Raw genomic sequence first — 22620 nt, 5'->3', positions numbered from 1 at the left:
TTCTCATGCTGTCTTCCTAGCTCTTTATTAGGAAAATTTCCACACACATAGAAGAAAATGCATGTTAGTTTTCTGCTACTGTAATAGAAAGCCTAAGAAACTCTGTGTAAAAAGAAGAAAGGTTTGTGTTGGCACACCAGGAGAGCTCCCAATGCACTCTGGACTGGCCATGTTGCTTTGAACTTGTGGTAGCACGGGACCTCATGGCAGAGTGAATGGAGAAAGAAGACTTTTAGCCTCATGATTGGTTGAGAAAAAGAGAAAAGATCCCCACACGGAGATCCACTTAGAGGACCTGCTCTCCTAAACCCTCCTCCAGGCCCACCTGTGGATTCCACCCCTGGGCAGTGGCACCCCACACCTGGGCATGTGGGTAAATCTCAGACCCAGGCAAATAATGAACAGCATTTATTTTAAAAAGAGATAAGGGCAATAACCTGGAGAAAAATAATCAACCTAAAGAAGCAATGTGTTGAGAAACGAGAGTTCTCTACAAGGTGACAAGAAAAAAAAGGTTGATTGCTTGATATTTTTATATATGTCTCCTAATCTAACACTAAAACATTAAAATGACAGTAGTAATGGGATAACACTCTCATTATTTGTTGACACTAGATAAAATATGCTTCTCATGTGTCATTTCCAGGGGATTATTGTATAATACATAGCCTTGAAAATAGAAAATCCGTGGCGTGGGGTAGCACATGCCTGTAATCTCAGCTCTGAGGACGAAGAGAGGAGGATGGTGGTTTGAGACTGACCAAGGCAAAAGTAGGAGATTCGGTCAAAAACAAACTAAAAAATAAAATGAAATAAACTACTGGGAATGTGAATCAAGTAGTACAACACTTGTCTAGTAGCTAGGAGACCCCATCTTCAAATCTTCAATACTGCCCCTATACCTTAGACAGAGAGGGAGGGGAGGGAGTGTCGAATTAAGAAACCCAGGCAATTACAAAAATCCACACACTTTTCGAAGTGACAAATGGAACCAGGGGAAGCCTGCTCCTCTCTCAGGATGCAGTCTTCCCAAGGGCTGGTGGGATATGCAGCTCCCATGCTTTTCCTGCTGTTCCAGAACATGCTGGTGGAGATCGAGCAGAAGGTGGTGGCCCTGTCGCAGTTGTCCGTCCACAACGAGAACCTGCTGCTGGAAGGCAAGGCCCACACGAAGGACGAAGCCGAGCAGCTGGCTGTGAAGCTGCGGACGCTCAAGGGGAGCCTCCTGGAGCTGCAGAAAGCCCTCCACCACAAGCAGCTCGACATCCAGGTGGGTGCCCAGGGCTGGCCCCCAGCCCACAGGTGAGATGAGTTGAGCTGTGGCAGTGTTAGGCTGAGGATGGAACAGGTGGCCAGACGCCGCTGTCTGACACATGTCAGCAAGCTGAGTGTTCACACGCTGCCTTTTACATGGGTTTTCCAGTGAGGTTTTGTTCAGATTTCTTGAGTCCATGAACCCAAAGAGAACAGTCAGTGTGAGACAAGAAAGTGAAAACTAATCAAAGTTCAAAATAATTACCCTTCAAGTTTTAGCACAGGTCATGGGTGAAGATCTGCTTTGACATGCCTATAATTTTGGTTCATTTCTCCTCTCCTGCATATCCTTTACATGTCCTCAGATTATTTAATTGAGTGGTCGTACTTTAGAACTGTCATGTATTCCATTTGAATTGAACCTAACGAATTCTTACCATAGATGAGGCAGGGGCCACGGGTCCCAGGCCTTCAGAGCCTGGGAAGAGTGTGCAAATGAAAGCCAAGGTTCTTGAACTTAGAACTGTATCCCCTCTCAGTGTTTTCATCTTCATTTAATAATTATAGCAAGGCAAACCTCTCTTTACCCACAGGGCTGTGTTCTGAGGCCACTCTATGTTTTAGCCAATACCCATGAGAAGGTTTAGTTTATAAACTAGTCCCAGGAAGAAGTTAACAGCAGTAACTAATAAATTAGACCTACTTTAATAATAAACTTAAATAAAAAGTCATCTGTCCTGACAGAGTTACGACAAGCCATGTTTCTGGATTATGGTTGATGGTGGGTAAATGGAACCTCTGAAGGAAAACTTAAAGTTAAACTTATTTCACTTAAGTGACATAAACCGTCCTGAGGATTGTAATGCGAGCAATGCTGCCAATAGACACTGAAGCCACAGCCTGAGTGATGAGAACAATCAACTGCTCCCAGTCTGAATTATGTGGGAGAGGGCAGAACTGCGGGGCCTGCAGACAGTCCGGGTTGAAGCTGTCAGGTCTAGAGAGGGCCACAAGCCCCACCCCATAGCTCCCACCCATGGTGCCAGGAAATTGTTTAAATTGGATGAAGTTCTGTCTCTGCCACAGCTGAAAGCTTTCCTGAGGCTACTGGGGGGTGGTCTATAGATACTAACAGAATGCCAACAAGGTAATTTTCAGCTGCATTGAAACTAGTCATCAGTTATTTTCTTTTTCTTTTCTTTTTTTATTTTTTTGGATCTGGTTGTGGGGCCTGAACTCGGGTCTGGGCGCTGTCCCTCAGCTCTTCAGCTCAAGGCTACCGCTCTACCACTTGAGCCACAGCGCCACTTCCGGCTTTTTTCATTTTGCTTATGTGGTGCTGAGGAATCAAACCCAGGGCCTCAGGCATGCAAGGCAAGCGCTCTACCACTGAGCCATCTTCCCAGCCTTCATTGGTTATTTTCAAAATACCTATAAACACTTGCCATCTTTCATCTGGTACATTTCTAGCATATGGAATATCGATGGGATTTAAAAAACTATTAGGCTTTTTCAGTTTTTGAGGTACTTTGGTTATTTTTTCCACCCCAGGGGATAAAAGTAACCCTGTTTATGTTATGGATGTAATGCAAAGGGCCATTTCACCTTATGTAGAAAATGAAAGGAATCTAGACTTGGTCTGAAATTAACTAAAGTTAACTGGGGAAAAAAAAAATCTGCCATCTCTCAATTAGTAAGGCTATATCCTTTAACTACATTGGAATATCTTCACGTTTCTTTCTTCTTTTTCCTCCTCCTCTACCTCCTGATCTTGTTCTCTGCCCTGATCTTGTTCTCTGTCCTTTTCTGTCTCCAGAAAGTCATATGCTCTCCCAACACGCCACAGCCCAACCCCGTAACACCTAATTGCTCAGTGCTCCTGCAAATCCCCAGGGCATCTACTACCACACTTAGTGGCAGGCGCCACCATGCCTCCTGCCTCTCTATGAGAGAGAGCCCATCTTCTACCTCACAAAGAAACACATAAACGTTCCTCCTGCCAGCGCCTCTGTACCCTGAGGGTAAGAGCTGGAACTTAGATAGGATTCTTAGTCATTTTGCTTCTTGTGATTCAAGTCTTAGTTTTCAGAATGACTGAGTCACAGAGAAAGTCACTGACCACCAAAACAACCAATTGTAGCCACACACAGCACAGGCCGCGTCCATCTCCTCTAGGGTGTGGATGAGAGTAGTAAGCCTTGGAACCTTCACATTCGTCTGTGCATGTGAGTTGTTCTGAGGCTGCCATGTCCGCCGCTGTTGGTTACAAGTATCAGTGAGGTGTGCAGAATCTGAAAGGAGCAGCTTCCATCTAAAGATGGTAACCAGACTGGAGGAATTGGTGGCTTCCGAGGGCTGGGGGAAGTGTCCAAAGAAATCTTCAGGCTGGACTCTGAAAAAAACAGATCATGGCTAAGGAAAATGAGGGAGAGGAAGTGGTTTCCCAGGCCGCTGTGCTGTCAGCTGAGTGGCTGCCACTGGGCGCGGCTTGGGTGTAGTGCGCTGACTCCTGAGCTGCTTTTCTCCTCATTCTGCTCATTCTCTATGGATCCCATCTGACCAGAAATGGTCTCTTCATTGCCTGGAAGAGACAGTGTCTCCAGAGCTTATTCCTGAAAGGACAGAGTCAGAACACAATGCTCAGTGATTACTTTTTCTTTTCTTTTTGGTTAGTTGTGGGGCTTGAACTCTGGGCCTGAGCGCTGTCCCTGAGCTCTTCAGCTCTTCTATCACCTGAGCCACAGCACCACTTCAGGCTTTCTGATGGTTCATTGGAGATAAAAATCTCCCAGACTTTCCTTGCCTGGGCTGGCTTTGAACTGTGATCCTTAGCTCTCAGCCTCCTGAGTAGCTAGGATGACAGGCGCCCAGCTCAGTGATTACTTTTGACAAGCATTCCTGGGAGGTGGGCTGGCTGGTGACGGATGTCACTGGTCGCTGGCCATCCATTCCACGCAGGTTGTGCAGTGGACTTGGCGCGGTGGGGCCCCGTGGGTTTGGTGGGGTTTCCACCACTGCGACAACGCGTCTGGCAGAAGTTGGCGTGAGGGAGGATTTGTGTTTCAGAGGACGCATTCCCAAGTCTGCCGGCTCATGGCTGTGAGGCCTGCACAACTCTCATGCACAGGAGCAAATGCCACCTCATGACACCCAGAGCACAGACAGAATCACAAGAGCGGCCGGACCAGAACCCGCCCATCAAAGATGCATCTCTCACACACACTGAGAGCCGAAAAGGAGATACTTCAAAGGGAGACACTCAATGCCTGCGCACCTCTGCGTGTGTATTTAAAATAGCATTCATTCAAACGAACTCCAAGAGAGGGAAACAAGAGATCTCTCTCTCTCTTTAACTTTTTGATGATTCTGTCTTCTTTACCTTATGTCTGGGCATTCGTGTGCATATGTGTATGAAAGCCAATGTGCTCATTACCTGCCCCATGCAGTCGGAATCCCTCTGTGCATCCCCGTTCTCATAGCCATCAAGTAAATTATTTTGGAAGGCACATCTCACGGCCAGGCCAGTTCTCCACACACCACCGCTTCCCCAGGGGTGACGTGGATTTTGAACTAATCGATGGGAAGCAGCGTGGGTTGAGTCTGCACCCCCGTGGGGCAGTGAGTGCCCAGACACACAAAGAAGAGTGCTTTCCTCGTGTGGGTGTGTCTCTCAGCCAGCCGAGCTGCCCGCCAGGACTGAGCAGAGGCCTGGACCTTGAGCCCCGGTCTGATTTCTCTCACTGGGGCTGGCGGTCAGCTCAGAAGTCTAAGGTTTTTCCCAGTTCTAGAGTGTGGATTCAACTGTGGACTTAGTATGTCTCAGAAGTCTAGGGATCTTTTTTGGTTAGTATCCTTAGTATCCTTCGAGAAATAGGAACCCCCTCCCCCCCACATACATGCAGGTGTAGATGGATGATGACCTGGATAGAGAAAAGAGCAGGGAGAGACAGTCACAAACGTGGTATGATGAGGACTTGAGCACACTCCACTTTGATATGTCTTAACAACGCATCCTCAAAGGATCTAATGTTATCGTCTGGTTAAGAAAACAACAAACACACTTTTGCTATAAAACCCCATGACCACATCTGAGTCACATTTCTTTCTCCCTCCAATATTTCTGAATAGAATGACCCATTTATTGCTCTTGCCCAGGAAAATACCATGACTTTGATGGCTTTTGGGTTCTGGTCTTAAAAATACAAAATATATGACTTCAGGCCCCAAGGCTGCTCTTTTGGTATAATTATCACAGACCACACCATGGGGAAAAGGTTTGCCTGCATGTCATTTGACCCCTCCGTTTCTGTTTCCTTCAAAGCAGGGAGCCACACAAGAGAAGGAGGAGAGAGATTCGGACCCCACAGCCGCTCAGAGCCCTGGTGTGCAGGAATGGCTGGCTCAAGCACGCACCACGCGGACGCACCAGCGCCAGAGCAGTCTCCAGCAACAAAAAGTAAGGCGCGTCGTACTTCTTCCAAGAACCGGAGGGAACTGTTTCCACAGGACCAGTTGGCTCTTTACTAAAGGGTCTCTTTCCCCTCTCTCTTATTTTTATTTTTTTATTTATTTTTATTTTTTGTGAACATACTGTACAGAGGCGTTACAATTACATGGGCAAGATAATGAGTACATTTCTTATTAAGCATTGCAGCCTCCTCCTTTGTTTCCCCTTCCCATCCCTTCCCATCCCCCCTTTCCCCCTCCCCAATCCTCCCCCACCAAGTTGTAAAGTTCGTTTTTGACATGACAACTTGTACTTCTCATTGTTGCAACGAGTCCACCTGTATCCTTAAACGACTTGTTTTTCCCCTTCTCCACAAATTATACCGACATCAAATATAGTGAAAGCAGGGGTTATACTGTGGCCTTTCCCCTCTCTTTGAAAGAAGCAAGACGTTGGCTGATCTTTTCAGTGGTTCACCCGTGACTGGTGATGGCTGGGCTGGTAAGAGAAGCCTCTATTTAAGATCACAAACAGTACGACTCTGCCACCGTCCTCTTCCTCGTGGAACGCTCTTACTTTCTGATTGGCCCCATTGGAATCCATTTTTTTACAATCACAATCTCAGGAAAGCCTCTTCAAATTGGGAGAAGCTTGACTGGCTTATTATTTCCCCAAAGAAATCCAATTTGGTTTTACTTTTGGGTAAACACCATCATAAAAGAGGATTGGCAACTTGTCTAGTGGGAAAAAAATGGAGTTTGGATCAAGGTAACTGATTTTCCTTGATATTTTAACTTTGTATAAAAGGTATATGAGAAAATATTGTGTTAGCTGGGCTCCAAGTGGCTCACACCTGCAATCCTAGCTACTCAGGAGGCTGAGATCTGAGGATCACAGGGTGAAGCCAGCCTGGGCAGGAAAGTCTGAGAAACTCTTATCTCCAATTTACCAAACTCTTATCTCCAGTTTACCAGCAAAAAGCCAGCAATGAAAGCATGGCTTAAGTGGTAAAGTGACCAGCCACAAACAGAGAAGCTCAGGAATAACACTCAAGCCTGAGTTAGAATTGGTATACACACACACACACACACACACACACACACACACACCTTGTATTTTTATTTCATTTTGTTTTTTTTGCCAGTCATGGGGCCTGAACTTAAGTGGTAGAGTGACCAGCCACAAACAGAGAAGCTCAGGAATAACACTCAAGCCTGAGTTAGAATTGGCACACACACACACACACACACACACACACACACACACACACACACACACACACACACACACACACACACACACACACACACACACACACACACACACACACACACACACACACACACCCTTGTATTTTTATTTCATTTTGTTTTTTTTGCCAGTCATGGGGCCTGAACTTGGGGCCTGGGCACCATCCCTCAGCTCTTCAGCTCAAGGCTAGTGCTCTACCACTTGAGCCACAGTGCCACTTCTGTGTTTTTCTGCTTATGTGGTGCTGAGGAATGGAACCCAGGGCTTCATGCATGCAAGGCAAGCACTACCACTGAGCTACCATCCCAGCCCTATATTGTATTTTTTATTATTTTGGGTTTTTTTTGGGGGGGGGGTCTGGTCGTGGGGCCTGAACTCTGGGCCTGGGCGCTGTCCCTCAGCTCTTCAGCTCAAGGCTAGCATTCTACCACTTGAACCACAGCGCCACTTCCAGCTTTTTTCTTTTTGCTTATGTGGTGCTGAGGAATCGAACCCAGGGCCTCATGCATGCAAGGCAAGCGCTCTACCACTGAGCCACCTTCCCAGCCCCTATATTGTATTTTTTAAAAGAGAGAAGAAAATATTTTTCCAGGAGAAAAATCCTTTACTACAACTGGAAAAGTAAAGCCAAATCCTTTGCTGGTCAGGTGTGTGATGTGAGTGCAGGATTTTGATCCCAGGCAGCTCAACACTTCTGCAAGGGGCTGGGAAGGTAGCTCAGTGGTAAAGTGCTTGCCTTGCATGCCTGAGGCCCTGGGTTCGATTCCTCAGCACCACATAAGAAAAAGCTGGAAGTGGTGCTGTGGTTCAAGTGGTAGAATGCTAGCCTTGAGCTGAAGAGCTGAGGGACAACGCACAGGCCCAGAGTTTAGGCCCCATGGCCAGACCAAAAAAAAAAATCAGTTCTGCAAGATGAAAGTGCACTTGCTACCACTGGAGGGAGCTGTTGCCTAGCAGATTTCTTCTTTCTGGGTCCACTAACTTTTATCAAAGCTGATAAGGTTTCAGTTTAAGTTTGGAAGGAAATGTGGAGGATCTGCCAGCAGCGCATGGTTTTTACAAAATAAGAACATTTAGAAGCCTTATGGCCAAAGTTCCCTGCGAATTTTCTAGCTAGAGAAGTGTGGTCGTCAACAGTCAATTGCAAACAGTGATCTCAGAAGGGCCGGCCTATGGCCAGAGAGGCTGATGGTGTTGTTTGTGTCTGTCTTTTGCCTGGAACAGGAGTTGGAAGAAGAGTTAGCGGCCCAGAAGAGCCTCCTCCGCTCTGTGGCCAGCCGTGGGGAGGAGATCCGCACCCAGCACTCGGCAGAGGCTCCAGGCAGTCCGGGGTATGTTCCCAAACCCCTGACTGTCCTCTTCCCCTGGTGTTTCCCTGCAGGGGAAGAAGTGGGAACATCACACCGGAAGCTTCATTATTTCAAACACCTGCAAGTTTTGCTTTCATTTCAGGATCTTGAACATCGCCACCTGCTAAGCCTTTCTGTTTCTTTCGTATGGTCTGAGCATCCCTGACAGTAATGGCTAATGAGTGTCCCACTATGCTCAGGGTTTGTGTCCTGAGTCAAATAGTAAATAGTAAATTTATTATGAAATTGGAGTCAGGATCCCTCCCCCCTCTCCTCCCCCCCACCCCCCCGTTCTAGGCCTTGAACTCTGGGCACTGTCCCTGAGCTACTTTGGCCCAAGGCTAATGCTCTACCACTTGAGCTACAGCACCACTTCTGGATTTTACTGTGATTAAGTAGAGACAAGAATCTCACAGACTTTCCTGCCTGAGCTGGCTTTGAACCGTGATCCTTAGATCTCAGCCTCCTCACACTCTAAGATTACAGGCATGAGCCCCCAGCGCCCGGCTCAGGATGGTTTTTAACTGAGTGATTATTTCTAACTGTAGAACATTTCCCTCTCAAGAGCAGATCTTCCTTGGCATTCTAAAAAGCAAATGGCTGAGACTGCTCAATATCTTGACTCTTCTTCCCTGCTCCTCTCCTTTGTACTCCTGGGGATTGAACCTACAGCCTCACGATTTAACAAGTATTCTTCCACTCAAGCTACCCACCCCAGCTCCCAGTCCCAAGATTTTATCTTATATTTGAGATTGCTAACTTTGCTCAGGCTGCTCTGGAACTCACAATCTTCCTATTTCCACATCCCAAGTAGCTTGGATGTGCACTACTATGCTTGGCTTGACTTTTCTTGTTAGGTCAATCTTTGTAATTAGCATACATTAACAATGCAAGTGGAGGTTGTATTATGACGTGTCCATTCAGGTTTACAATGTATTCCCATCAATATCCCTCTCATCATGTCCTTTTGCTCCTCTTATCCCATCCAGATACAACTTTACCAGGCTGCATTGTTCTGTTTTCATGCTTCCCCATAATCTCTGTTGACCATACCCAGCCTCTTCCAAAATGGGTTAGAGAGGGTAATTAGCCCAAGATGGGTCTAGTTCCATAATTCCTACATGCAAAAGTCATTGAGCTTGAAGACTTGGTTTGGAGCGAAGACTTTAAAAATCTTCAAGAAAAAATAAAATGTTAAAATAAGAACTAAGGAAATTGGGGAATTCCAAGTTGAAGATTTTAGTCTGAAGGTTAAGGAAATGCAGGAGTCAGCACTTCTGTGTCTTCCCTCCCAGTCTGTTGCTGGGATCTGGGTATCCACGGCACATCAGTAGACCACGAGTACTAAGGGATGACTACCGTTTCCAAAGTGTGACGCATGAAAAGCCGAGTTTGGATGAACCCTGGTGCTCATACCTGTCACCCTGGCTACTCCTCATGAGGCTGAGAAGTGGAGAACTGTGCTTTGGGGCCTGCCCGGGCGAAAGTTCATGAGAATGAACCTCAGCCATCAAAAATCTAGGCAGTGTAAAAGGGGGTCACCGTGTGGGCAACCTGCCAGCCCACACACAGTGTGAATGGGGTCACAGTGTGTCCAGGCTGAATCAGGGGAAAAACGGAGTCTCTTGAAAAGAAAAAAAGAAATCCAAAAAAGCAGGGGGTGTGGCTCAAGTGGCAGAGCGCTAGACTAGCAAGTGTGGAGTTCAAATCCCAGTTCAGCCAAAATTTGTTATGAAAATGTTATCACCTGAGAGGGTTTATAGGAAATTTTCTTTTAAAAATCGAATACATTTTTTAAAAAAAGAAGTTCAGTGAAACATCCATGTTCCTGTCCAATCCAGAACCGTAGTTTGGTAGTTCTGTCGGCAAATAACTTGGGCTCTGTTCCCCAATTATGAATTTTTCCTCCCCCAGGAATGTGTGTTAGGAAGATAAGTTGTCTTCTTTTTTTAAAGTTTGGTAGAAAGTAAAATTTATAATGCCAAATAATTGAAAAGGCAGGAAAAAATAGAAGAAAAATGTTATGCATAGTCTTAACCAAAAAAAAAAATGTATAATGTTAGTGGGTTCTGGTAGCTCATGCCTAGAATCCTAGCTACTCAGGAGGCTGAGATCTGAGGATCATGATTTGAAGCCAGCCCAGGCAGGAAATTCCAGAGACTCTTACTTCCAATTAATCACAAAAAATGCTGGATGTGGAACTGTGGCTCAAGAGCAGTGGTATATTGCTAGCCTTGAGCAACAAACAAACAAACAGCAACAACAACAACAAAAACCTTAGGTAGAGCAACCAGGCCTAAGTTGGAAATGTGAAATGAAGTACATGCATTTTCTGTGCAGCATAAGAACCAAAACACTGTAATGATCAAATTAGCTTTGAAGAAAGAAGTGTGGGGATTTAAAGTATTTCTTTGATAGTTTCATCAACGCTGACATCATAGGACATCAGTGTTTATCGCATATAAATCTTACATTTTATGTACATATAGATATTATAGAATATGGGTAGCAAATATTTCCTTAGCTTTTCACTTAAATAACACTAAAAATGCAAAACTTGTGTTAAAATGTTAAGGAGTCAAAATGTCTGTATTACTGAGCACTGTTGGCTCACACCTGTAATTCTAGCTACTCAGGAGCTGAGATCTGAGGATCACTGTTGAAAGCCAGCCTGGTCAGGAAAGTCTGGGCAACTCTTATCTCTAGTTAACCACACACAAAAAAGCCAGAAATGTACTCACTATCTTGCCCATGTAATTGTAACCCCTCTGTACAGTATTTTCACAATAAAAAAAATAAAAATAAAAATAAAGCCAGAAGTAGAGATGCGGCTCAACTGTTAGAGCTCTAACCTTGAGCAAAAAACCTCAGAAGCAGTGCCAAGCGTTGAATTCAAGCCCCAGGAATAGCACACACACACACTCTCTCTCTCTCTCTCTCTCTCTCACATACACACACACACACACACACACACACACACACACACACACACACACACACACACACACACATCTCTCTTGTCCACCAAGATTAAAATAGTTAATAAATATGTGTCAATGGTCACTCCATTTCTTCCGTGTTGACTGAAGGAAGATTTGTCTTTGCTTACACTCGGTGGATTTCCTCTTACTCCCTTCTCCTCGTTTCCTGTATCCTGTGACACGCCTCTCTATACAAGGCCAATGCACACATGTCCTCCATCCAGGCCCCGGGCACAAGCCGCAGGATCAGCCACGACCCTTGTCCTGATTATTTTTCTTTCCTTTTCTTGGCCTTCAGCATTGGAAAGATCCCAGAGGGACAGACAAACAACCACAACTTGCTTTTTTTCAAATACGAAAATGATTTTGCAAAGAGCCCTGCCACACAGTGCGGTCCGTCTTCACAAGACGCATTTCAAGGCCATGCTGCGCCCTCCTGTGTCTGTCCCAAGCCCCTGGCGAAAGCATCTTCCAGCGGATTTTAGTTGATTTTCCTGTAACCCTTCTCTCCAAGCCCCCCAGCACCAAGGAAACAAATAGCTATGAATGAAGGGCCAGCGAGGAGCCAAAGGAAAAAGCGTATTTAAAAAAAATAAGAGAATAACAGTGCCCAAAATACCACCCAACTAGATTCAGCCTTTTAATTATGAGTTGATTTTCCCAGACTACAATTGTGACTGGCTTCACATATTCCAAATTGACTGTTAAAGACCAAGCACCTGTGTGCAAGGCCCAGGGGAACTCAGTTGGAAATCCACTGCTATTGAGAGGGAAGGAGAATGGTTTCCAGGGGAAATGGAAGGCTGTGTTCTAACTTTGAATTGATCTGCTGCTGCTGCTGCTGCTGCTGCTGCTGCTGCTGCTGCTGCTGTTTTTCATATAAAACTAAAGATGTAACATCTTTTTTAAAATTTTATTTATTTATATATTTATATATATTTATTTATGTATTTTTATTTTTTAATTTTATTTTTAAAAATTGATTCTCCCTCCCTCCCTTCCTCCTCCCATTCCTTCCCTCCATCCCTCCCTCCTACCCTTCCTCCGTCTTTCCCTCCATCACTTTTTGGCTGTTACTAGCACTGTTCAAAATAACTTTACATGCCCCCAACAGATAGGGGAGATTTTCTGAGTTCTGTGCTAAAAAAAAGAAAAGATAGCAATCCTGGGGCTTGGGCTTCTAGAAATTTCTAGGCTTCCCTTCACAAGACTGTATCCAGAGACAAGCTCGAGAAGAGCGAGCTCTGGAATAGTGCATATGTGGACTCCTCATTTTTGTTTTTTTCACTTCGAGGGCCCGGTGTGAACATGCTACTTTGTAGCTGGGCCTCTTGGCTGGCTTGCGTGCTGAGCTTTGCTGATCATTCCTGGTACCTCTCAGCATTCCCAGTCCTCATTTACTGAAGGCCTGGCGTTGGGCAGGCCGGCCTGTGGGCCCAGTGCAGGTGGATGCTCACCTTTGAGGCTTGGCTGAAGAGAAACACATCAGTGTCACAGATCCAATGTGTGCCTGTGGGGGATTTTTTTTTTTTTTTTACTATTTTTCTTCTCCTGTGCTAGGGCTCGAACCTCCAGCGCAGAGCAGGGGACCCCACCAGGCCTGAGTTCTGTGGGCCAGAGCAAACCTCCCCTCATTACATGCCCTAATATTCTCTGCAGGGCAGACGCTCTCAGTGAGCTGAAGAACATGTTCAAGATTTCCAATTCATTTATACGCTTCTTATCCTAGGGTTCCCCTCTGTATTCATACTGTACTGTAATTCTGAGTGGGAGGGGGATTGTTTTTATCTAGTATTTAGCTATTATCCATTTGTTGCCCTTAAAAAGTGTTCTTCGGGATTAATTTTACCACGTCTCCTGCTCCCAACGCTTGTATTTTGATGTATGCTTCTAATGTGGAAAGGAATGAATAGATGATTTTGTTACTAGTTTTCAGGCCAGGTGTAGCGCACAGTAAGTGATCTGTCTTGTCCTTTTGCACACATTGTAAACTTAGATTATTTATTCTTCTAATAGTGAAAACCCTGATGTGTTATCCCAGGAGTTGGAAGGGGAGAAGTCGTCGGCAGAAGACCAGATGAGAAAGAAGTGGGAAAACCTTCATCAAGAATTTAGTACCAAGCAGAAACTACTACAGAATGTTCTGGAACAGGAGCAGGAACAAGCGGTAGCAAACTGTTTTCTTTTATATATCAATGAATATCTTAGAGAGTTTACATTTATGCTCAGAGAATTTAACGACAGCCATCTACCCCTTCATTATTGCGTTCAAACTAGGGCATGTGCACATGATGCCTTCTGCCTGTTTGCTTTCTCATTTTCTTTCCTTTTGAAAATTGTGTTCATTCGCTTTTCTTTAGACAGGCTGACCTTGCACTCACAGTCTTCCTGTTTCGGCTTCCTCAGTGCTAGGATTACAGGTGTGACCCGTCCTGCCCAGTTCTACATTTTTCTGAATGAGCCAGTTTCACCTTTCCCTATATAATTGTATACTTGTATGTAAAAGCTCATTTAATGTCCAGATAACGTATTTCTTCAAAGGTGATCATATCTGATTCTGTATTAGCATAATTCATTCAAGTTGAAGGTAGAGTCAAGGGAATACTCACCTAGCCCAAAGAGTATCTACCTGATCTGGAGATAAGTTGTCAACTCAGCTGACTTTTCATGGCTGCTTCCTGTGTCCAGTATAGAAGGTCTTAATGAGACCCAGGCTGGGAACCCACAGGGTCAGAGAGGCAGATGCCGGTGGTCAGCTGGGCTGGGGTGAGGGCTGGGAAGGGGGCTGCATTCCTCCAAGCGTGCCAAATCCAAGGGAACCGAACAGGCAGGTGCATAATGGTGGTTGGTCCACCAAATGCAGAAGCCAGGGGTCAGGGGAGATCAAGAGGAGGCGGACCGGGCTCTGTCTATCCAGGCTTGCTCCAAGAAGTGACCACCATCAACAGAAACTTCAGGTCCTTTACCATCGATCGGAGGAAGCTGCCGTTCTCACTGTAAGCAGGAGATGCAGCCTTGACCCAGGGCCTGTTCTTGCTTCTGAGGGGTCCAGATTTATGCTGATTTATTTCTTGCCTACTTTCTGTCCGGGACATTAGACAGCCCCCAGGGCTCGCCCTCCAGCTCACTCAGCCCTGAGCACCCACAGGCCTCATCCTGAGTGGTGAAGCTGGCCGTCCACCCGTGACCCGCTGCTGGCCTCGGAGGAAGAGTGCTCTGTCTTGCTCCCTCTTTCCTCCTGTGTTCCCACACCAGCGTTGTCGCATGGTGGCTGTTCTGCTGGAGGCTGGCTTCGTGGTCCTGACTCGCTTGCCTTTGGGGTTGGAAAGGGAACGCTCTGACGCTTCTTCTTAGGACACTTGTTGCATGTGAACACTGTTAGGTATCGTGGGCCCTCGTAGGTGGTTTTCTTCTGTTGGGTGTGAAAATGGAAGGAAGGGAAGGGACAAAGCCCATCACCAGTCACAATTTTGGAGCAGGATGGCAGCATTATTTCATGAGCATGATTGAAGTCTAGCCATTAACACGTCCAAACACCCTGAGACTTTATTTTCGCCCTGTAGCTTTCCCCGGTAGGCTAACACCTAAGGGCCGAGAGGTTGGGAAGAGGCAGACTGGAAGGGAGGAACAGATCTGTCTGATTTCAAACTTTCTCCTTCCTTCCTTCCTTCCTTTCTCTCTTTCTCTCTTCCTTCCTTCCTTCCATTCTTTCTTTCTCTCTTTCTCTTTCTCTCTCTCTCTCTCTCTCTTTCTCTTTCTCTCTTTCTTTCTTTGTGCCAGTCCTAGGTGTTGAACTCAGGGCCTAGGCACTGTCCTTGAATTTTTCTTTCTCAGGGCTGGACTCTATCACTTCAGCCACAGCTCCCCTTCCAGCTTTTTTTTTTTTTTGATAGTTTTAATGCAGATGAGAGTCTTACATCTCACAGACTCTGCTTCCCAGCCTGGCTTCGAACTGCGATCCTCAGATCTCAGCCTCTTGAGGAGCTAGGAATACAGGTGTGAGCCACCAGCATCTACCTTCAAAGTCCCTCCTTTTTTATACTTACAAACCAGCATTCTTGCATACAGGTGGACTCATCTGGGTAAAAACAGACACACTCTGGGAGAGTTCTAAATTAACAAGATCAAGTTCTAAATTAATGGCCCCCACTGCTCAGAGCAATTTTTTTCTTCCAATAAATTCCAAGCCTCGAGGCAGAATGCCCCGCGTGGCTTCAGATGAGACCTGCGTCGCTCCAGTTTCTGATCTGTAACCCAGCCCAGGAACTATTCCACACCTTTCCGACAAAGCTCCCCTGTGAAGTGTTGTAAACAGAAACTGGTATACTGGAGCGTGCCGGGGCCCGGGGGGGCTGATGGCACAGAACACTCGTGTAAGATGTCCCGTGTCACCCGCAGCTGTACAGCCGGCCCAGCCGCCTGCTGCAGGGAATGCCTCCGCACCGGGCCGAGGGGCAGACGCAAGGCCCGGCCACGGTGACGTCAGTGCTGGGAGGACTGAGCCAGGCCTTGGAGGAGGTTTCATCCCAGGTAAGCATGCGCTGGCCGTGCTTGACTCGGTTTGACTCGGTCTGGGTTCCGTGATTCCAGCCTGGATTGTGAATGCAGAGGCTGGACCCAAGGGCCGAGTCCGTCAGACGCAAAGCTCCTGGCCCTGGGATTTCCCGTTGATGTCTCAGACCACCATGGTGCGCTTGTTATCCCTGGGTACGTGTGTATGTGTGAGCCTGTGCGTGTCTTTTCCAGGGGGCCAGGGCAAAGGGGCAGGATATCCGCCTGGAGCAGAAGCTGTATGATGGGGTATCAGCAACGTCCACGTGGCTGGATGATGTGGAAGAGCGTTTGTTTGTCGCTCCGGTACTTTTACCCCAAGAAACGGAGACCTGTCTCTTCACCCAAGAGGTAGGTGTGGCCATTCTCCTTCACACAGGGGATTTCCAAGCATGGAGAATGTGGATAAGGGGATATTACTCATAGCGAAAGAAGAACAAGCAGAACACGGCTCTAAAGTTCATAAAGACATTTCCAAGCCGTACCTGTACAGCAGAATTGCTCAACTACAAAAAGCTCTCGGTCCTACTTAGATTTGCGTTTTTATGCTTTCTTTGTGTGTGTAAGAAGAGGAGAACAATGGGGAGCTTTTTGTATAAAACTGTTGGGTCTCCCAAATCTTCCCATCTCAAATGACAGACTTTAAAAATAAGTATTGGCCAGGCACTGGTGGCTCACTCTGTAACCCTAGCTACTCAGGAGGCTGAGATAGGAGGATTACGGTTTGAAGCCAGCATGGGCAGAAAAGTCCATGAGATTCTTATCTCTGGTCAGCCAGCAAAAAGCCTGAAAAGGAGTCATGCCTCAAGTGGTAGAGCACCAGCTTGGAGTGAGGAAATAGCTAAGCAAGAGTGTAAGGACCTGAGTTCACAGTCCAGTGCCGGCATGCCAATCGATTCTTTAATTTATAAATAGCAATTGACAAAGCTCAGTTGTCTCAAGGCAAGCGATTAGCATTCGCTGATGTTTTAGCATCCTTGAGGACATCTCTGGAGAAACACTTCGAAGATGTACTCATTGCCTGGACGTGCTGATTATTAAAGCAGGAAGATTTGTTGTGGAAACTTGCTTTAAGGAAATGACTTGATTTGCCTAGTGATTTCTGGAGCTAACCCGGGAAATGGGGTTTTTCTTCTGGGAACCCCAGGCTCTTGCCAAAGACATTAAGGAAATGTCGGAAGAGATGGATAAAAACAAGCACTTGTTTTCACAAACGTTTCCGGAGAGTGGTGATAACCGAGACGTCATTGAAGGCACGCTGGGCTCCCTCCACGGCCGGCTCTCGCTGCTGGACTCGGCGGTGAGCCAGCGGTGCCAGCAGATGAAGGAGAGACTGCAGCATATCCTCAATTTCCAGGTAAATACGACAGGGCGGAGGAATCTCTCCACGTTCTCCACGGACAGCCAATAATCAGCAAAGGCTTTGGCAACTGAATCCAGAGGTAACCGCATTGCTGAAAGCCCAGTAGACTCAACCAAAGGCTTAGGAAACTACCGGAGTCATGCTTCTAGAAAAGCAAGAGTCAGTGGGCACTGGTGGCTCACACCTGTCACCCATGCTTCTCAGGAAGCTGCGATCTGAGGATTGCAGTTCAAAGCCAGATCAGGCAAGAAAGTTGGTGAGAATCTTTTCTCCATTTAACCACTAAAAAGCGGGAATGAGAGCTGTGGCTCAAGTGGTAGAGCTTTAGCTTTGAGCACCAAATCTCAAGGATAGCACCCAGGCCCTGAGTTCAAGCCCCAGGACCAACTCCTCCTCTCCCTGAAAAAGGCAAGAATGTGGAACCCATCCAGGTAAAAGATGGGCTACATAAAACTTTAAATGCAACCCACAAAAGCCAAATTTGCAGTTCATTATAGTTACCAGCCAGGAATAGTAGCCCAGATTTGAGAACCCAGGAGACTTTGAGATGACTGCAGTCTACTTACTCTGGCCTTTGTTAAAGTGTATTATATTACTTTCCAGTCCTGATTCCAGACTTACGAACTTTGATTGCCATATTAAAATTCAGTTGCCAAGTAAATAATAGAGTGCTTATGAAACTTTCTGGTGATGACTTACTGAAAGTAATGCAAAGGCCTCTGATAAACTTCTCATTCCTAATAAAAAGTGCCCTGTGAACACACTTCAGTTTTAAATGCATGCTGTTTTCAACAAAAGTGAGAGGGTTATAAGATATATGTCATTGGTGCTAGAAGATTGACTTAATTGTTCTTTTGTAAAAAAGTTAAAAAACACTAAGGAGTATAAATGCTGCATTTACCAAGAAACATAGAGCTTTCTAGATATCCATCTAGAAGGACACATTTCTCCACCTTTCCCACTAACTAGTCTGTATTCTTGCCTTCTGTTTTCTATTCTTTTCCCTTTCCTTTCTTTTTCCTTTCTTTCTTTTTTATGTGGGAGAGCTGGTACTGGGGCATGCACTCAGGGCCTTGTTCTCTGACTCGGCTTTTTCACACATGCTAGGTGCTCTACCAATTGACCCATGCCGTTAGTTCCCAGTAGTTTATATAGAAAAAAATTACAGATGTGCTCTACCAACCCACGGCACACCCCCAGCAGGTGTCTTATTGCCCAGTCACCAAAATTTCAGATGCACCAATGTCTTTAACCTTCACAACATCCCTGTGAGGTGTGTATTTTTCTAATATTAACTTTGCAAAGTCAGAAAAGCAGGAGAGAAGTAGAAAAGGAGCAAAAGGTAGGTAGGTAGGTAGATGATGAATGGATGATAGGTAGCTAGGATAGGTTGATTGATAGATACGAGGTAAGTGATAGAGGAAAGGATGATAGGTAGATACATAGATAGGATATAGATAGATACATCATACATGGATGCACAGATACACCGTGTTTATTCCTCACATTGCACTGGGCACTCGGTTTTCATTTGTTCCATCTCCATGTATTCTTTCTCATTCTCTTCTCTGGGGATTCAACCCCAGGCCTTTGGCATGGTAGGCATACTCTCTGTCGCTGAGCTATACTCCCAATCCTAATTTTTTTGCCTACATAATTCACCTATTATTTTGCTTCTTTAACCCCCATCCACACTTAAATATGTGTTTTCTTCTGCCGTGCCATATGCACCGCACAAAATCAGGGTCAGAATTTTCCACCCTTGCTGATGTACACTGTGTTCATGACCTCATCCTGAAGAAGAGGCATCATGAACTGAGCTTCAGCCTCTGATGACTGCCCAGCCCTGCATATGTGTTTGCTAACTTATAAGAAATAGAGCAAGGCCTAGTGGCTCACACCTCTAGTTCCTGATACTTGGGAGGCTGAAGCAGGAGGACCACAGGTTCAAAGCCAATTCTAACAACTTAGTAAGATCCTATCTCATCATATCTCAAAACAGAAACAATGAAAGAACAAAGGGAGACTGGGAATGTGTAGCTTAGGGAGAAAGCGCTTTCTTATCATAGCAAGAGCCACTGACTTCAATCCTCAATGCCATGGAAAAAACACATAAGCAGCCAACAAAATAATGGATGGAAGAAGGAAGGAAGGAGGGCGCTTATTGGTTTTTTATAACATATTTTATAACATTTTATAACATATTTTATAACTCATTTTATAACTCATTTTTCCTTTGAAATAATAACTATCTTATTTTGGTGCAAATCTAACTCAATATAAGTATATTGAACATTCAGCTGAATGTTTCTGAAGAAAAGATGTCCAAGAACATTTGTATTATCTAATTACATGTCTTTGGTCATTTTGGGAGATAATACAAATTTTTTGATAGCTTTTCATAAATTTTGCAAATTCTTTGAAAAGGGAAGAAGAAAGTGAGGGAAGGAGGCAAGAAGGGAAAGAAGAATCATATTATTTTAACAAGCGTGTTTTGCAAATCACAGTAATATCTGTAGTCTGTTTCTTGGGCTTTTTTTGTTTCTTTAGATTATTTGTTTGTTTTCTTAGGTGTTTTTTTGTGTGCTGGTCCTGAGGCTTGAACTCTGGGACAGGGCACTGTCACTGACTTTCTTTTCCTGAAGGCTGGCATTCTACCACTTGAGTTGTTAATTGGTTGTTAATTGGAGCTAAAAGTCTTGCAGGCTTTCCTGCTGGGGCTGGCTTTTGAACTGCACACCTCAGGTCTCAGCCTCCTGAGTAGCTAGGATTATAGGTGTGAGCCACCAGCACCTGTCTTGTAGTCTTTTTTACCTTAGATAAAAGTCCTTCACATGACATTTTGGCTGTGAGGTTCCAGTACACTCATTTATTTTAAACATACCAAGAAGATGAGGGTGGCATCCTGCCTTGCTTGTGACTTTGATGTTTTTAGGTCCCTTTGTACCATGTAGCAATGCTGTGTGTAACACATTTTTCAAGAGTCCGTGTTAGCACCTCAGTGAACTGTTCACTGCTTCTTTGTATCTTCTCCTAAGTCACTATGATTTCTCCTAAAAATTAACTTTCTACACTGCTCCAGCTGGGCTCTGTTTATCTGTGTGTTTCTTATCCCCAGCATCAACCAATGGCTTGAAAGAAAATATTGGAAAAAACTGTTGTGTTTGTACTGATCATGTGTAGGTTTTTCTTTTTTGTTCCCTAAACCATCAGTATACTGACTTTTTGCAGAACATTAACATTGTAAGGAATTGTACAGAATCTAGAGCTGGTTTCATGCTTGTATCAGGAAGGGCATAGGTTAATTATGTTGTCTTCTATCAGGAACTTGCGCATCCACGGAGCGTGGCAGAGACTCTAGAACCAATTCCCACAGACGCTGAGGGATGGTTGCTTTATCATGTCTAAGAATCTGTGCTATATTTACAACTGTTTCGAATTCCCTGTGGTCATGTTTCATCTTCCTGTCGCTTTCCTCCTTAGAATGACCTGAAGGTGCTGCGCACATCACTTGCAGATACCAAGTATGTCACTCTACAGAAACTGGCCAACGTGTTTGAGCAGCCCATGGCACAACAAATAGAGGTACTGATAGCCAGATTTGGCTAGAGGAGCAAACACAGAGATACCTGCTTAACTCTGAAATTTCAAATACTCCGTGATAGATTAGTAGCTTGCTGGAGGATTGTTGGACATACTTTGCAGCGCTGGGCTTGAACACTATACAGGTGATATGGTCTGCTATTATCTTTGCACAGAACTAAGCAGTGTGAGGTCAGAGTGTCGAGGATGGTGGACATCCTGAAGGTGTGTGCTCCCCTCCAGGAGAGAAGATGAACGTCTGACTGACTTGGGCAGGCACAGAGCACTACAGACACTCAGAGAAGAGAAAATGTCTCCTACTAAGGGTACAACCAGAAAAAGCTTAGAGAACAGTAGGACACATTTAGGTTTTTAACATCTAGAGACTTAGAAGAAATGTGTCAAGGTTAAGAGAACAGAAAGAATAAAAGACATACATCTAGAAAATTCTAAGTGCTTACAGAAAACCACAAACAATTCCTACATGGTTCAGCTTACAGTAGATGAAAACTAGGGGGAAGCAAGTTTGGTCACATTTAGAGCCTGTGGAACGTCAGAGAACATGGACTTCATTCTGCAAACCTCGCATCTCTGCACGTTATTGATCACATAACCCATTAGCTGGAAGGGAATAGACAAACAAGAACACCACACAGGTATAGGTATATTCATTTGTTTCTGGATTATCAGCAAGTGCTCTGTCTGCTCAGAAAACATCCGTACAATGGAATTGAAAAATAAAAGTAGAGCTGGCATGATTGGCTCACACCTGTAAGTCCAGCTACTCAGGAGGCTGAGACTGAAGCTGAGTCTGGGCAGAAAAGTCAATTCTACTCCATCTCTAAAATAACCAAAAAACAGGGCTGGAGGTATAGCTCAAATGATAGAGCAGACAGGTGTAGCCAACTTGCTCAAGTGCCAACCCCTTCCAAAAAAAAAGAGAGTAAAGAAAAGGAAAATACAAATGAATGTAAATTGAAGTGTGTGGTGTTTCTGGGTATGGTAGGTTGCCTTACACACTTTCATGCCTTGTGCCATCATAAGGGAAGTCTGAGAACAAAACAAGTCCATTTCAGAACCTGCTTCTGATAGCACCAGGGTCAGGGAACTGGAGATCAATCTTGAGGTTCTGTAGCCACCACCGTGAGAAAGAATGGGGACTTGAACTCATAGAATGGCAATAAAAACAGGGAGGAGGGAGAAATTAAGGATGCACATGGAATGCTAATTAATGATGTAGAGTATTTAGTAGGATTTCTTTACCCAATTTCAGTGCACGCTGGGGGATCTTTATGTAAACTGCAGAGAACTAGAATTCTCTTGAAACATACATACAAGAGATGGCCACTAAAAAATAGTTTGAGCCACACACCAGTGGCTCATGCCTGTAATCCTAGCTACTCAGGAGTCTGAGATCTGAGGCTTGCGGTTCAAACCCAGCCTGGGCAGGAAAGTCTGTGAGACTCTTATCTCCAATAAACCACCAGAAAACCAGAAGTGGTGCTGTGGCTTTAGTGGTAGAGCTCTAGCCTTGAGCTGAAGAGCTAAGGGACAGCAACCAGGCCCAGAGTTCAAGCCCCACGACTGACCAAAAAAGAAACAAAGTTTGAAAGTTATAGGTAGATGTGTATTTTCCTAGCTCAGAATTTCATCTGCTTTTTAAAGAGATCTCTGTCTTTTATATGTTCCAAATGAAACTGTTTTCTGAGTTGTAAATCATTTTCTTTGTTGGCTTGATTCCTTGTTTTGTTAATGTTGCTGTTCTTCACAGTCCTGAGGGCTTGAAAATGTTCATGCCCTTGTGCTCACACTTTATTAATTGCTTAGCTCTTTATAGAACTC

At 45.0% G+C, this 22620-nt stretch overlaps 1 protein-coding gene across 1 annotated transcript in view; it reads left to right on the top strand.

Annotated features, from left to right (window-relative positions):
• Syne1 (spectrin repeat containing nuclear envelope protein 1) overlaps positions 1 to 22620 on the top strand; it is a 385765-nt gene that overhangs the window by 258659 nt on the left and 104486 nt on the right. Inside the window, exons 96-103 of the mRNA XM_042700560.1 lie at positions 1079 to 1270; positions 5576 to 5710; positions 8177 to 8283; positions 13299 to 13449; positions 15681 to 15812; positions 16029 to 16184; positions 16981 to 17190; positions 20680 to 20781. Of these exons, the coding sequence (XP_042556494.1) occupies positions 1079 to 1270; positions 5576 to 5710; positions 8177 to 8283; positions 13299 to 13449; positions 15681 to 15812; positions 16029 to 16184; positions 16981 to 17190; positions 20680 to 20781 (1185 nt within the window). The remainder of the gene's footprint in view (positions 1 to 1078; positions 1271 to 5575; positions 5711 to 8176; positions 8284 to 13298; positions 13450 to 15680; positions 15813 to 16028; positions 16185 to 16980; positions 17191 to 20679; positions 20782 to 22620) is intronic.

Source organism: Dipodomys spectabilis, unplaced genomic scaffold (genome assembly GCF_019054845.1).
Source record: "Dipodomys spectabilis isolate Male_0828 unplaced genomic scaffold, ASM1905484v1 ptg000001l, whole genome shotgun sequence".
Lineage (NCBI taxonomy): Eukaryota > Metazoa > Chordata > Mammalia > Rodentia > Heteromyidae > Dipodomys > Dipodomys spectabilis.
Note: the sequence above shows the minus strand (reverse complement) of the source record. Positions and strands in the feature narration are given on the sequence as shown.